General features: G+C 37.6%; 1 protein-coding gene across 1 annotated transcript in view; it reads left to right on the top strand.

Moving 5' to 3' along the window:
• Positions 1-16747, top strand: part of ppfia3 (PTPRF interacting protein alpha 3) — a 34863-nt gene extending 18116 nt beyond the window's left edge. Inside the window, 20 exon segments of the mRNA XM_043235138.1 lie at positions 76-207; positions 1726-1788; positions 1911-1990; positions 2274-2439; positions 2533-2723; positions 3930-4170; positions 4257-4390; positions 4500-4651; positions 5574-5667; positions 5759-5840; positions 6030-6230; positions 6927-6989; positions 7657-7683; positions 8194-8369; positions 8628-8725; positions 11724-11899; positions 12947-13015; positions 13186-13348; positions 14347-14405; positions 15349-16747. Of these exon segments, the coding sequence (XP_043091073.1) occupies positions 76-207; positions 1726-1788; positions 1911-1990; positions 2274-2439; positions 2533-2723; positions 3930-4170; positions 4257-4390; positions 4500-4651; positions 5574-5667; positions 5759-5840; positions 6030-6230; positions 6927-6989; positions 7657-7683; positions 8194-8369; positions 8628-8725; positions 11724-11899; positions 12947-13015; positions 13186-13348; positions 14347-14393 (2355 nt within the window). The 3' untranslated portion in view covers positions 14394-14405; positions 15349-16747.
• The last annotated feature ends 46 nt before the right edge of the window (positions 16748-16793 follow it).

Genomic DNA, 16793 nt, shown 5'->3' with positions numbered 1-16793 from the left:
TTCTATACTCAAAATTAATCATCCATCTTTCTCTGTCCATGACTTTTCCCTCTCTTTTTCCCTCTCTTCCTTCAGGCGAGGCAGAGGGAGCGGATGAATGACGAACACAACAAGCGTCTCTCAGACACGGTGGACAAGCTTCTGTCAGAGTCCAATGAGAGACTGCAGCTGCACCTGAAGGAGAGAATGGCTGCCCTGGAGGAGAAGGTGTGATCCTCCACAATTTCAGATTCGATTTCCTTGAAAACGTTGCATGCACATCCAGAAGACGGAAAAGTAGCCTTGACATGTCACCACGTCTTTGATGTTTACCTCAAAAATCCAGATGTTGCCTCAATTATGTTTGTGTCTAATAGGACTTGCAGGCTTCCTCTATGTGTCCTCCCTCATTATTTCAGCACAAAAGCAGGTGTTTCATGCTCAATGCGTTTCTCATCAGAGAATCCGTGATAAATGGCTGAAACATAATTTGCGCTTAATGTCAGAAACAGAAGACGTGTTCCTGAAAACAGAAGACATGAGACTGGAGAGGTCTAGGAATGTGCCAAACCACATATTTTCTAAATCTACTAGTTGTAGGATGCCCGAACAACCACTGTAGTTAACTAATCAGTTTCGAGGAAGTATAATTAGGCTGTTTCTGGTTCCTCTGAGCCTTTAAGATGAGCCTGAGGATGTCTGTAAGTGGCCATTTACAAAAGGCGTGTTCAGAAACAGAATAAAGAAGCGTTAGTCTCATGATGGTTTTTTAACCATTAGCAAAGCTATTTTTAACCCAACTTACTGTTTTCAAAAGACACAATGCTCAGGGATCTAAAGGTCAAGTAAATGTGAGAAAATTTCAAAAGCGTGATTTCTAGGTCTAGAACATCATAGAAAAATAATCAAATATTGCCTAGATTTTTTCTACTTATATTACTTATATATTTTCAAGTAATTTTTTTATTATTTTATATCTATTTCTTATTACTTATTATATATAAATTATTTGATTTTAAGAATTAAAGGGATACTTCAAAATTTTAAATTGTCATTAATTACTAACCCTCATATCGTTCCAAACCCGTAACGCCTTCATTCATCTTCGAAAGAAATCCAAATACCAATTTTAAGACCAGAAAGTTAGTAAGGACATCATTAAAATAGTGGTTCAACATGAATGTTACGAAGCTACTTTTTGTGTCCAAAGAAAACAAAATTAACGACTACATTTTTTTGTCTTCCATGTCAGACATTGGCAGATGTTCATGAGAGTAACTCGGTGTATGCGTGTGCTTTCCTCTGCTTGGAAGCTAGTTTCGGTTGTGTTGTGGTACTCGTGTGAACACGCATTAAAGTCTGACAGAGAAGAGAAGTAATTGTTGAATAAAAGTTGTTATTTTTGTTTTCTTCATGCACAAAAAGTACAGTTAAACCACTGATGTTCCTCTGGTATTATCATGCAAACTAGCTATCAGAAAAACAAGGCACACTTAGATAGTATGCTAATTAAAGAAAGAACATATCAAAACCTAAAAGAGAATATTATTATAATCTAAACTAACCAACCCCACCTGACTAGTTGGCTGACTGATCAGCTATTTCTCCATATCATGATACAACATGATACTAACCACGCCACTCTAATGAGTTAGTTTTTTGCTCACACAAGATTAATTTGGATAAAAACAGCTTACAACTAAAACTATGAACTTATATGTAAGCATCTGGTGTAATGTGTTTCAGAATGCTCTCTCTGAGGAACTCGCTAACATGAAGAAGATCCAAGATGATCTCTTAGCGAACAAGGTATGTTTCTCTTTAAACTATAAAGCTGTTGTAAAAGAAAAGCAAAGAAAATGCAGCGCTGTTGACGTGACCTGTGTCCAGATGGATACATTATCTGATTCTAATATATTTTTTCCTCCTAGGATCAACTGATTGCAGAGCTGGAGAGGCTTCAACTAGAGCTAGACCAGCTGAGAGGAAGACCGGGTTCCTCTTACTCACGGTAACATTTTTGCTGTCTTCTTTTAAAAGACTAGTGAGTCATTTATGTCAATTTATGAAGATCGTGCTTGCTTAATTTGTTCTTTGCTGATGTTGCCATGATAAGACATATGCAATCAATTTTACTTCGGCATGTAACATTCAGAATTTGGGTTCAGTAAGATTCTTTTTTGAAAAATAAATGCTACTATTAATACTTACATTGATCAAAAGTGACAGTAGAGTTATAATGTTGCAAAATATTGCAAAATAGGGTCGGTTTTGATTTTGCGCATCTCTGCTAGGTCTCTGCCAGGAAGCGCTCTGGAGCTGAGGTACTCCCAGGGAGGAGGGTCACTTCCTGCTGGCTCCACCACTCACCTAGACCATTATGGAAACACAGGCACTGGAGGCGTGGTTAGACGGGCTCATCGTGGCCGCTGGGGCGGGGCAAGGGAGGACCCTAGCAAAGTGAGGACATCTTTATATGATCCTGCTAATAAATGAGTAAATATGGCTCAACGTGAAATTAAACTAGTCTCTTCTTACCTTTCTCATGTGCAGTATGGCGACTGGGACGGACCTTTGCTGGGTACTGGGTTCGAGGGCGGCGTGGAGGACAGGTGTTCTGATGATGAAGAGGATCGCGAGACACTCTTCGGATCAGAGTTGCTCTCACCAAGTGGCCAGACAGATGTGCAGACTCTCGCTATCATGCTGCAGGAGCAGCTGGAGGCCATCAACAAAGAGATTAAGTGAGTTTGCTCAAGACAGAGGGACCTTGAGACCGCTTGAAAAAATAAACTTACTTAATGGGAAAGACTTTTAAAATGGATAGTGCTCAGAAATGGAGGTTAATGGATAAGAGCAAGACACTTGAAAAGGAAGATACATGGCAGGGAACGTCAGTGCATAAAAGTATTTTCAAAACCGAGTAGTTGGTAGGTTGCTTGAACTCAGTCTTAAGAAATCACGGCTACTGTTCAGTTAATGTGACCCTGATTGGATGTTTTACACAATACTATATATATATATATATATATATATATATATATATATATTTATCTATTTAAATATAGTTTAAAATGTAATTTATTCAAAACATTCAAAAGAACAACAAATAGAAATATTACAAAAATTTACTTTAACTTTTGATCAGTTTTATGCACCCTGGCAAAACAAATATTACAAAAATAATTACTAACCTCATGTCTATGATTTTTTAGAACAGACTAGTTAGCACTGAATAACTAACTAGTAGATTTATGGACATTTACCAACATAAATTTTGGATTACTTGTCTTTCGTTATCTCTGTCATAAGAGTTTTGTAAACACATTGTTTTTTTAATTCAGTGCCTGAAATTGGAGCCATAGGTGTGTTTTTTTTAATTGTACTGATATTTATTGTTGTATGAAGGGCTAAAAAAATTTTTAGACAAAATTTAAGGTTAAATTTAAGGTGTACTTTATGCGCTATTCGTGGCATTGAGTTGAGCTAGAGTTCGTACATTTCTATTTTGCACCATATGTGTGTTCCCTATGAATTAAAAATTATGCCAAATAAAAATATTCTAGCAATTTCCATTTAGGTGGTCTTTGAAAAGGTCTTAAGGCCCATTTACACCAAGGACAATAACTATATGACTATAAAGTTTTAATAATTGTTAGAAAAAAGGGAAGTCCACAGCATAGCTATAATGATAATGACACAGTTTAACTGGATCATTGAATAACTTTCAGCTGACAGCAAACCAGAATCCATGCTTTTCAAAGAGGCATAGATGACAAAACTGCAATGCAAGTGTACAATAAAAAGAACAGTATTATCCTTTGTTAATGCATATTTATCTTTACAAATATAATTTTTGAGTGTGAAAGCACCTTTAAAAAGTCTTGAATTTAGCTTCATGATACCTACAGAAGCTGTTGTCTTATTTATATCTTTCATATTTTCTTTAGGCTGATTCAGGAAGAGAAGGAGAGCACAGAGCTTCGTGCTGAAGAAATCGAGAGCAGAGTCAGCAGCGTGGCTCTGGACGGCCCTCCAGTCCCCCCGACCTCTCTGGGACGGGACAGCACAGGCCGTGGCTTCATCCCTCCATCCCTCACATCCTCCACCCTGGCATCACCCTCTCCACCCAGCTCCGGGCACTCCACCCCCCGCCTGCCCCACTCCCCAGCTCGCGAGACAGACAGACAGGTATGAGCGAATGTGTGTTTATTCACACGCATCGCTATCACACACTGAATAAACGTGCTAAGACCTGACTCTGTTCCTCCCATCAGAACAACAAAGATGACGACAGGTCCCTGGCCCTTCTGGACTCCACCCCTCCTCCTACACCTCGCGCGCTGCGACTGGACAGGATGACGCACACTCACCCCGGTGCAATGTTGGATGACAGTCGCGAGTTCCGCAGGTACGTTGAGCGGCCCGGCCCGAAATCCATCCTTACGTAGGAATGAGAGCGAATTGTATGAACTGTCTTTTTCAAGTGACCTTTACCTGTCTCTCTCTGGATTTCCAAGCCTCTCTGCTGATGGCAGCAGCTCAAACAGCAGCCAGGACTCCCTCCACAAGGCCAGCAAAAAGAAAAGCATCAAGTCTTCCATCGGTCGGCTCTTTGGGAAGAAGGATAAGGTCCGGATGGGTCAGCCTGGACGCGAGTCAGCATCTCTTGGTGAGTCTAACTTAAAAACAATATATAAAGAAACAGTTCACCCAAAAATTTTTAATTTCTTATGTTGTACTAAACCCGTAAGAAGTTTGTTCATCTTCACACAAATTAAAATATTTCTGATGGCAGATGGTGATGTGGGGGAGGAAGAATTTAAATGATACCTTTAAATCATACCTTTCTGGGCCAATTGTGTTGCTGTCTATGGAGGGTCAGAAAGATCAGATCAGAATGATCTTAATTTGTTTTTAGAAGATGAATGAAAGTTTTACAGGTTTGAAACGACATGAGGATGAGTAATTAATGACAGGACTTTCTTTTTTGGGTGAACCATCCCTTTAAAATCGAAAAAAGTGCATGACAACAAAATAAAAAATTCCTGCACAAAATATGCTTTAATTATGTTGCAATTCTCCTCAAGCTCCTAAGAAACTGCTGACTTGTTCTTAATGATATCATTTATTTACTTGGGACATGTCAAAGGGCTCATTGACTTTTTCAATAACAAATAACCGTTATTATATATCTTTAATTATTTTTTGAATGCTAGTTGTTTCTATAACACTTTATTTTGATAGTCCACTTTTGGACTTTGGAGTAACTTTGTAACTACATGTCATCTAGCAGTTATTAGAGTATTAGTGGATTCTCTGCCTAATATCTTCTAGCACTTTATTTTAAAGATTCCACAACATACTAACATAACATAAATGTTTTATATATATGCACACTAGAATTGACAAGCTTGTGCTTGATGATTTCATGTTTTTGAAATAAGTCTGTTGTGCTTACCAGGGCTGCATTTATTTAATCAATAAATACTGTGAAATTATTATATAACAATGCAAAAATTATAATCTATGTGGTAACATCTTAATGTTTAATGCCCACTGTTCATTTAATCGCCTCTCTGTGCATTTTGTAGCCTCGACCCCTTCAGATGACCTGGGCTCTGTGGATCCCCTCGGACTCACTAAGATGGCCGGTCCGGTGGACAAGGATCGTCGCAGCAAGAAAAAGTAATTTTACTCTAACCAGTCTAGTTCAATCCTTCTTCTCACTCTGTATCTCATTGTTTGTACTGACTATAAATCTCTCCCTTTGTTTTAGGCATGAGCTGCTGGAGGAGGCATGCCGACAGGGCCTACCCTTTGCATCTTGGGATGGACCCACTGTTGTTTCCTGGCTGGAGGTATGACTCCATATATAAGCGTTGCAGCGGATTAAAAAGGGTTTTACATTGATATGTGCTGTTATATTTAAAAATATGGTATTTTTGTTTTGACTGTCTACTTACATACTTTGTTACTTTGGTGTTCTGTTAGCACTTTTTGTTTTTGTTTTGTGCTTTTCCTAAAGGTCACCTCTCTTTTTCTTTCAGCTGTGGGTGGGCATGCCGGCATGGTACGTGGCAGCCTGTCGTGCTAACGTGAAGAGTGGAGCCATCATGGCTAACCTGTCAGACACAGAGATCCAGAGAGAGATCGGCATCAGTAACCCTCTGCACCGCCTCAAACTGAGACTGGCCATTCAAGAGATGGTGTCCCTGACCAGCCCCTCGGCCCCTGCCAGCACACGCTCCGTATGCTCACACACACACACACACACACACTTACACTAAGTATTCTATATTATTATATGCATTTTTTTTACATACGTGTCTGCTTTGTATATGTATTATGTATATATAAATACAAAAACGTGCACATATATATTTAAAAAAAAAATCATGATTAATCGTTTGACAGCACTAATTATTGTAGAATAACACTTTTCATTTTCATATAGTAAAGAGTTCAAAATAGAAACATTTATAAAATGTAATATTTTTATAACAATGTAAAAGTCTTAGCTGTTGCCTGTTTAATATGTCTTTTGCTAAATGAAAGCATTCATTTCTTAAAAAGAGAAAAATACTACTAAGCACGGACCTTTGAAAGGTTGTGTAAATGGTAAAATGTACTATATATATTATTCATTTATATATAGCAGCATTTGAGCTGCATGAACTCCAGCTTGATTAAAAAATCAAGAAAGTCACATAGTCATGGTATTTACTTTATTTATTTGTCATTAGTGGCCTAGAAAGAGTATAGCATCATGCATATTTTTTTATTCATTTTGTATCATGAAATTACTTGTAAAATATTAGAATATTACAAAAAATATACGAATCCTTGGTTTTCAGTGTATTCATAGACTTTACACCCTACCCAACATAATACTAAGAAACAGTCATTCTGATTGTACGTGTTATTGTTTTCTTTTCTTACCACAGTCGACCAGTAACGTGTGGATGACCCACGCTGAGATGGAGTCCCTGACCGCAGCCACCAAACCAGTTAGTAGCCATATTTTATGTATTCTGTCAGTACTCGTTGATGCCTAACTAGATTACTAGTTTGGGAAAAGAACGTGCAACAGACCCAAATAAAGTGTGTTGAAGCCCTCAACTACTCAAATACATTTAAAGAAGGAATATTGACACAAACCTCTTTCCCACCAATGACTGCTTTTGATGTGATGCTGTATGGGAACTGATATTAATTTGGTGAATATTTCTGTATTAATCACACTGTCCTGCATTCCCCTAGTTTGTTAAAAGTAAATGTAATCTCTATAAACGTAAAGAGCAGGAGTGCTGGATCGTACAGCGCTCTGCCGCCTAGTGGACAGTATGAGAGGCGGCACGAGGAGAGAGTGGAGTGATCGGACATGTGTTGATGCGTCTCTCTCTTTCTCTCTCCCCCTCTGTGTGTCTGGCTAGGCTGTAGCGTTGAACATCCTCAACTTTCCCTCTTTTTTCTGTTTCAGTGTGAACTGCTTCCAACTAATGACCCGGTCACTAACAAACTGTTCCTCCCTTTGTACCTCTCTTCCTGCTTTCCCTCTTCATTCTTCTTTCCTCTTCCTGTCCATCGATGTGTCTTTCCTGCTGCCCCTCTGCTGCGTTCCTTATCTCCTCTTCCTCACCTCTCTCCTATCATGCTTTCACCTCGGCACACAAGGAGCTGAAAGAGATTAGCTGGGATCAGGTGAGTAATGTCAATACGTGCATTAAACACTTTCAAACTGATGTTGCCATCAGAAAATTGAGACTAAATTACTTTAAGAGTAAATGAAGTGTGTATTCGTATAAACAACTGCTGTTTCCTTTGTGATAAATGGAAGGTAGGCCAGAGCTCAGCTTTTTTCTGGCCTCAAGAGCAAAAAATACAAATGTGTCTGTTTAATACATTTTACATTTCAGATTTTAAATGTTTGATTTTAAATAAATAAAATACAACGTTAAAATAATAAAATGTTTAATATATTGTTTACAATTTCATATTTTCAATAAAATATTTAATATTTATTTAAAATGTAATAAACTTATGATTTAAAAAAAGATATAGTGCTCATCCAATAAGGCAAGCAACTGGTCCAGAACTTTATTATTAAGACCTAAAGTTTGGATTTGTATGCATCAAATACATATTGTAATGAATGAACTGGAATAGAGTTGTGATAGAAGGCATGTATTTTTTGGCCCTCCTTTGTGATAGATCCTGGCTTATGGAGATATGAACCATGAGTGGGTGGGCAATGATTGGTTGCCCAGTCTGGGTTTGCCCCAGTACAGAAGTTACTTCATGGAGTCTCTGGTGGACGCCCGCATGTTGGACCATCTGACCAAGAAAGAGCTGCGAGGACAGCTAAAAATGGTGGACAGTTTCCACAGGTATTATCTGTCTCCCTCTCCCCATCTGTTAAATGCCGACACACGCTTCATTATTCCTTCTCTTTATCAGTCGTAATCCCATTCCATCTAATGCCAATCAGTTATTCTGTTGGTACAGGTGTGTGTCTTGGGGCCTTTCCTAATCTCTAATGTGCCTGGGGTCAGCTCTTGTAACAGTTTGTCAGGGTGGAGTGTCCTAATGCATTTAGATAGCCCCACAAACTCTGTCTTGATCCTTGTGACCTTTTCACCCCACAGGGTGAGCCTGCATTATGGAATCATGTGCCTGAAGCGCCTCAATTATGACCGCAAGGAGCTGGAGAGGAGGAGAGATGAGAGCCAGCACCAGAATAAAGGTTTTCTTTTTTTTTATCTTTTGCTTATCTTTGCTTTTAACAGAGATGCCTAACACTGAGTACAAGACTACTAAGTCATTATAGGGGTCTTGTCCAAGTTGCACAATGATGCTGATCCCTAGCATGGCATGCTGGTGTCCATAGCACACTACTGACGCTATTGTAGCTTGCAAATGTTTATTAAATCATTTTTTTTTTGTATTCTGCTACAGCACTGTTTAGGGACGTAACAATGCACCCTGATCCAGTTAAAAATCGATACAAATATGATTCAAATCGGTGAAGATGTTAACCGAACTCCAGAGAGTGAATTTGTTTTAAATTTCTTTTCACGTTTTGTGTAGTATAGTAGTATAGTGTAGTATAAATCAAAAGTCAGACCATTCCATTTTTGCTTCTAATTTTAAAATGATGCAGTCTAATTTAGATTAAAAACCATGCATGCTGTGTATATATGCAGCATCTCTTTTTAGATTGTGATTAAAATACAGCGGTTGCCTCTCATTTGCAATGGAAAGAGCACAGGCAAAGCCTTAGTTTGTTCACATGAAGAGATATTTTTATTTATTTGATGTGAGGTTTGTTTTAAAGTATCAGTTATAAGACGGATAGTTCTAGTCCTTGATTCTGATTGGTTGAGCCACGTTTGAAGCTGTTGTAAATTACTCTCAACCATATACGTTTGTTTCTGCAACTGCGTGTTGCTTTCTCTGCGATCATTTTGTTGCAACCATTTCTGAAGAACTACATTGTTTGGCGGACAAATTATGTTTTTATCAGTATCGTCACATTTTATTAGCTGTGTTTCTTTACTCTTTTCTAAAAGCATAAAGCCCTTTAAAGCAGTGGTTTACAGTTAATGTATAGCACTTAAGGGGGCTTTAGGTACTCTGCTCTGCGTGTTAAGACGTGTTTTTTTTTGGTCTTTAAATAATGCCGCAAATACCAGTGAATTGATGAGCACAAATCTTAGCAAATCACGTGATTCATTTCCAGCTGCGATTTCCCACTTAGTAAATCCTGACAGTAGTTTTAGCACCAAATGTTCTGGGACTGTTAAGAAAGAACAATTAAATCCTGTTTTCTTTCAGTTCCTGTTCGTCAAAGAATCATGAAAAAAAATGATCAGTTTCCACAAAAAATATTAAGGAGCACAGTTGAGAAGACTGGAGTAATGATGATGAAAATTCAGCTTTGCTATCAAAGGAAAAAGAATATATTTTTTGAGAATAAGAGACTATAAAACATTTTTTGGCCTTTTTCTTTGTTTCTTTACACTAACTAGTTCATTCAGGAAGACTGTCCTTTCTTAGCTTTACAATCTAAGTTAAACGGATCCACCAGCGAGACCAGTACTAACCCAGCATAAACCAGGCTGTGTGAGCATAGAAGTTATTCTATTCAAGTTAGTTTAATCTTGTAGAGCAGGAATTTCATGACATTTTCTGGTGGTTTTCCAAATTCTCTTTGGGTTTTATCATGTTGATCTTTGCTTTGCATCATCCATTAATTCATACAGCAGAGCGGTCTGATAAACACAATGTACAAAAGGAAAAAAAAACAACAACAGTCACTTGTGGAGTGTACGGTACATCAAAACATCAATGAGAATATGGCAGAGAGAGGAAGGGTGTTTACACAGAATGCATTTGTTAATAATAACATACATTACCAGCAATGACGTCTGGAAAGGATTGAGCGGCCCAGCCTTCCATTATGCACAGGATTCAATGGCACAATAGAGATTTCACATTTGAAGAGTCAACTGATCAAAGCACAATGCACAGATCGCATTATTAATCTCACAGTTGTGAGTTGTTTTAAAGGTGCAGTTACCGCCTCATTCAGTACCTTGATTAGAAACAGATGCCTTCGCTGATCTAGAAGTTATTCATCGCGTAGCAACACAGATGCCTTCGTGCCATTTGAGACTATATTAAGCATGAGTGAATAGCTTTGCAGACACACTACTCTCTGCTCACTGTAGTGAAGGGATACTTTGAAAACACTCATAATTTAAAAACGATTTCATGTAATCTTTAGTAAATAGCAAAATTGATTTCCATTTGTCATACTGTGCAATACTGTAATGTTTTGATGTCTACATGTACTTGCTATATTCCAATCAGTTTTTAATCTTTTATTTTTTTATTTAATAGAGAAAGTAGAGTTTTAGTATTAGAGATTTATCAGGCATTTCTTTATTTTAAATTCAGTGCATTACACTAAAACAGTCAATAGTCAGATCTAGTGGATATTTCTGGGTGATTAACTGTGGTTATTTTAAGTGTTATTTTGCTATTATTATATGCTATAATTATGAATATTTGGAATTAGCTTTCATTTCTATTTTTAAATTTTAGTTTTAGTAATTTTGTCACGTGTCAATTTTATTATTTTTAAATCTTTCTATTTAGCTTTACTTTTTGTCCATTTCATTCTTTGCAATTTTAGCACTTTAACTTCAACTTTTTTTTATTTAACTTTGTTTAATAAAACGTTCTTTCTTTCTTTCAATCAACGACAATTGCTTGTAGTATTCATTTTTTTTTAACAATGGCAATGCTTGATACAATCCAGGCCCCTAGTTCATGGCATGCTGTCATCAATAATTTTCCCACCCTTTACAGACACAAATCTACAGAATACACCAGTTATCTGAAGCTGTGAGGGTGTTTTAATACAGTCACCATCATATTAAAAGACTCGGTAGGAACGGTTTGACTGCTTTTCACGATTGCATTCCTTCCTTTGAACTTTGGTTTAGAGAAGCTGAATCAACAAAACAAATGCAAAGCTCATGCAATCCCCTGGAAATGCAAAACAGAGACAAAGACTTTGTCCGAAACAAAAACACATGTGTCCGACGAGACGTGCATCTGAAAGATCAGGAGCAACCCGAAAACAAAAGACGATATCCAGAGGCATCACTAAAGCTGGATACTGATAATTATCCTGGGATTCTGCTCATAGTCCAGCCCTTGTGTTTCCTGTCTAGATGTGATGGTGTGGTCAAACGAGCGAGTGATGTGCTGGGTGCAGTCCATCGGTTTGAAGGAGTATGCGGATAACCTGACCGAGAGCGGGGTGCATGGTGCCCTGCTCGCCCTGGACGACACCTTCGATTACACCGACCTCGCCCTGCTCCTTCAGATACCCAATCAGAACACACAGGTACAACGACAGCGCTCCTCACAAACATATAGTTGTGCTGTACACATTTTCAGACATGACCAGTGTTTGGGGAGTGACCGGTTACATCAAGTCATTTAACGACAAAATAAACCCAACTGTAATCTGTAGAAAAAGTTACAAATAAATCGCAGATAATGATTACAAAGTACGTCTCAATTTGTTCACACACGTTCAGATTTAACTGATTTCTTGCGTAAATTGCATTGCCTGCGCTATGAGGCGTCAACGTTTAAGGACACAATACGTCACATGCTTATTAGGAAAATGTTTTACTTCCTGTTTATGTGTTTATTTTAAGATTTACCAATATTTTTCCAAGGCGTTGTTAGATGCCGGTGTTTCCTGTCTTATGCAAAGATTCGTCAAAAACAGCATCATAGCTATTAGTCGATTTCCTTTTAAGATTTTAAATGATTTAGTTTGATACGTTTTTTAAGCTTAGAGTGATCTACAAATAAAACGATTATTTTGAGCAGGGTGCAGTTAAGTGTTCATCAAAAGATACTTTCAGCTGTTTCTCTATTACTGTCAGGGATAATGATTAACTACATAAATACAGATCATGTATAAAAATAAATCAGAAAATAAATATGGTGGAATTTTATTTTCATCTGTTACGTATGAATGCATCACACATTTATGCAAATTTCAGATAGAAAATGTGTATACAAAAAACATATTTGTTTAGGGTGAATAAATCTTATTTGATAAGGAAACGCGTTAAATTCTTACATGCACATAAATGTGTTATTTTATTTTGTTTCTTTCGAACAAATGGGATAGAAGCTACCCTTGCAAACTGTTTCTGTAAAATTCCAATTTGCTCATAAATGAAATTTACTCATAACATAAATATTTACACATACAGGCAGTCTGTTTATACAGTAGATGCAGTTTTTTATGAAAACCCTGTTGATTCATCAAGTCTCCAAACAATAAGAGCTTTATAGATGAAAACAGCGCCTACTCATTACTCCTGACCGGACTGGGTTGATTACATGTAAAGTATGTTTATTCCACGTCCAGGCACGACAACTTCTGGAGAAGGAATACAACTCTCTCATCGCCATGGGAACAGAGAGGAGGCCAGACGAGGTGAGCACCACGGGACACGAACACAGCTGGAAGATGATCATCCTTTTACCTCCCACCATAGTCTAGTATAATGACACTCCTCTTAAAGGACGTTCGGTAGTTTTGATAACATGACTGATAGTTGAGTTCAGAATGAGACCTGACTGGACCTCTGTTCACGTCTCCTTTAGGATGGCACTAAGACGTTCACCCGCTCCCCTTCATGGAGGAAGATGTTCCGGGAGAAAGATCTGAGGGGCGTGACCTCTGACTCCTCAGAGACCTTGCCTGCTAACTTCCGTGCCTCAGCCATCTCTACCCCCTCAGTCACCCTGAGGAAGGTCCAGAGCGATGGTGAGACGCTTTCGATTTAATAATCCTATTACACCTTTTTTTTTACATATCTCTAACACATATTGATTCAAATCAATTCTAATAACAGTTCCGGAACACTAGTAAAGCTTCTCAAGCCACAAAAAAACGCTGTTACTCACAAAATGATACAAAAAACAAGTTGATTGGATTGAATTGGATTTTTAAAATGAGGAATATATTACAGTATATTATTCAGAAATTAAATCGAAAAATAAAAAGCAGACATTCATGTAAACTGAAAGTATTTTGGGTTCCACAACATTTCATTTTATTTTAAGGTGTGTATATATTTAAGTATTGACTAATAGTGCTCAACTACATGCACTTACTACATGGTTAGGGTTTGGTATAGGATTACTTCCATGTAATTATGCATAATCTACTGTTAATATTGTAGTAAGTTCATATAATATGTGCAACAAAGACACCTTAAAATAAAGTGTTGCTGTATTTTGTGCCAAAGCAGTTGGAGAGAAATAAGGCAGTGGTTTAGGAAATGACACAAGCCTTTTCCTAGCAGCACTTGTGTTGCTGTTTTGAACTCATATACAAAATTAGATACTGATATATTCAGTTATGCCATTTCATGAATTTAGTTTGATGGCTTTTTGTTTGAAACATACTAACATACATAATAAAACATACACGTGACCATTAAGTGGACATACTGTACATTTATACTATTTCACGGCCACCAATAGAATAGGAAATACCATAATTCAGATAAGAAATTAAAAACAAGAGGAAATACTAATGGAAAGATTGGACCTAAAGACTTGAAGATAAGCGAGGCTTTGTGGAAATCCCCGCAATTAGGTCTGGAATAACCGTTTGACGGAGGGATGTTGTGTTAGCTTTCAGATAAATGTTGTAAGAAGATTGTTTCCTTATGAGAAAGTGCTGCCGAACTGAATTCTGTATAATGCCGTTTAGAAATACATTTTACAACTACATCTCTCACTTATCTGTTTGTACAGCATCTCCAAGGGCAGAGTCTGGCTCAGTGAGGACCTACTCCTGTTGAGGGACTGCAAAGGTGAGGCTACCTAGCTTTATATATATATATATATATATATATATAGAGAGAGAGAGAGAGAGAGAGAGAGAGAGAGAAAAATTTTGCATTACATATATTACTGTATAAAAAAATTACTTGTTCTAGCCTAACAGACTTTTTAAATCTAGAAAGCTAAACACATTTTTTTTTTAAACAGAACAGGATAAAGAGAAAAGTATGTTATGGAAGTATTTAAAGACTGTGTGGGCAGGGCCTCAAGATTTGTGGTACACCACCACCGATGATTACCCTCTGCTGATGCCTTTAAATACCAAATCAGGACAATTTGCTCATTTATGAGTTTGATTGAAGCACGTTTAGCGTTCTGTTGAGTAGACACCTCCGTATTTTGCATGCCCTTTATATGTCTGTGTCATTAAACTTGTTTTGGAAAGGATGTCGCTTTTCATGTTTTTATTGACATTCATCGTGTGCTTTTGGTTTGTGTTTGTGTGTGAATCATTATCAGGCCCACATGTCTGTCTGTGGCAACAAAACCTCTTCACACACAAACACCCCTCGTTTTTTCCTTTTTTTGCAAATATTGCAATACTTTTAAGCTCATTTAACACTTTCAGCTGGTGTAAAATCCACAATTTCTCCCAAATTCAGATCAGAAAAAAACTGTCTGCAGATTCCATCTAAATGGAAGCCCACTTTCACTGCAAGGAAAAATGATAATGCATTGTTAAATTGTATTATTTGAAATTAAATTTTTTTGATTTAACTCAAATTTAGAAAGTTAAGTGACCTTTTTCATCATAATTTCAACAAGATAAAATAAATTTCTCTTCATCCCAGTTACGACATGATTTTTATTTTCTTATGTGTTGCAAACTGGCTTCTATAAATCAGACTTTATTGATGAAGGTCAGAACAGGAAATGGTGACAATGTGTCGTAATTCTGTCTGTCGCACACAGGAGGCGCCGTTGTCAGAGAGCTGGAACCGGCTTTACATTTCATTCACGGGGAGGAGGGGGGATAAGCAGAAAAAAGCAATGAATATATACATTTATAAATATAACTCTACTGGTCTGACCATTCTGCAATAACAGAAGAGGGATGGAGAAAGAGAAAAAAAAAGAGCAAACTAAAAAAAGGACAAAAGACATGAAGAATGTACGACACGGGAGAGTGGTAAGAGATGGGATGGTTGGAGGAATCGGATGACTGTTTAATTTTTCTTTCTGTCGTTCTCTCTTCTCACTTCCTGTGTCTGTGCTGATGGGACATCTGTAGATGAACTCTCTCGTCTTTCCATCCTTCGTTTCAATGGCGCTGCCCGCAGCCCTAAGTTCCTCAGAATGGCTTTCGTTGACCGTCTGCAATTTGGTCTCTCGAGTCTCTCGATAGCAAAGGATGTTTGTGGCAACTCAACCTGGACTTCAGGGATGTTTACATACGGTAAGGTTCAGAGGAAGTGTACTTAAGAGCACAGTCGACGGGCCAGGCTGTGTGAGGCCAAGACTTCGCTGTACGTGTTTCTCAATCAGCACAAGCTGAGAAAGACCGCAGCGAGATCTACCCCGCGAGGCTGCCAGGGGCACATTTCTTGCTCAATTACTACTAGGTGTTTTTTTTTTCCAATCTTCAAACATTTAGATTAAAAGGCTAAAGGTCAGCAGAGAGAGAGAGTCAGCAAATGAAGGGAAGCTGGTGGTGGCAGATAGATAGATGCTTGCGGACAAAGGCAAGTGACCAGCAGACATGAGTCCTGATGGACAGAATCATTCTAACAACGCAAGCCATAAAAAAGACGACAAGAGGTGAACCGAGGAGGAGGAGAGGAGGAGAAACGGGGGGACGGGGTGGGAGAAAACGTTTAGCTTCTGTGTTGCGATGCATGTCAAACAACCAAGACGACAACGAACTAAAACCTTCGGGGAATAAGACAATATGAAGTTAAAAATAAAAAATTATGTGTACATTAACATATGAGGTTAAGAGCTTGGGGAACAATTTGTAAAATGTGTGTATTTTCATTTTTATTTTTTATTTTTATGATAACTATATTTATTTTCTTTATGTATGTATTGAATAACTGTATGTACATGTTCATTTAATAATTCTGACTGTAATTTAATTTTATCTAGTTTAAAGCGTAAATATGAAATATTACAAAAAAAAAACATGGTCATTAAAAATATGCTACTTGTATGTGTAAATTTTGACAAAATTGTGTTATGATTTAAAAACAAACCATTACTGTTGATGAGGATGACAGTGATTCAAATTGAAAATGATGTCTGCAAAAATAAACAATAATGATAATGATGATAATGATGAAAATCAAAATAAAATAAAGTGTTCCTAATGGTCCTGAGGAGTTCGGCGTGCTCGTGATTTTCACATGCTAAGAGGTTTG

This window comes from Puntigrus tetrazona, chromosome 3, assembly GCF_018831695.1.
Source record: "Puntigrus tetrazona isolate hp1 chromosome 3, ASM1883169v1, whole genome shotgun sequence".
Taxonomy (NCBI): Eukaryota; Metazoa; Chordata; class Actinopteri; order Cypriniformes; family Cyprinidae; genus Puntigrus; species Puntigrus tetrazona.
This window is presented reverse-complemented; position numbering and strand designations above follow the sequence as displayed.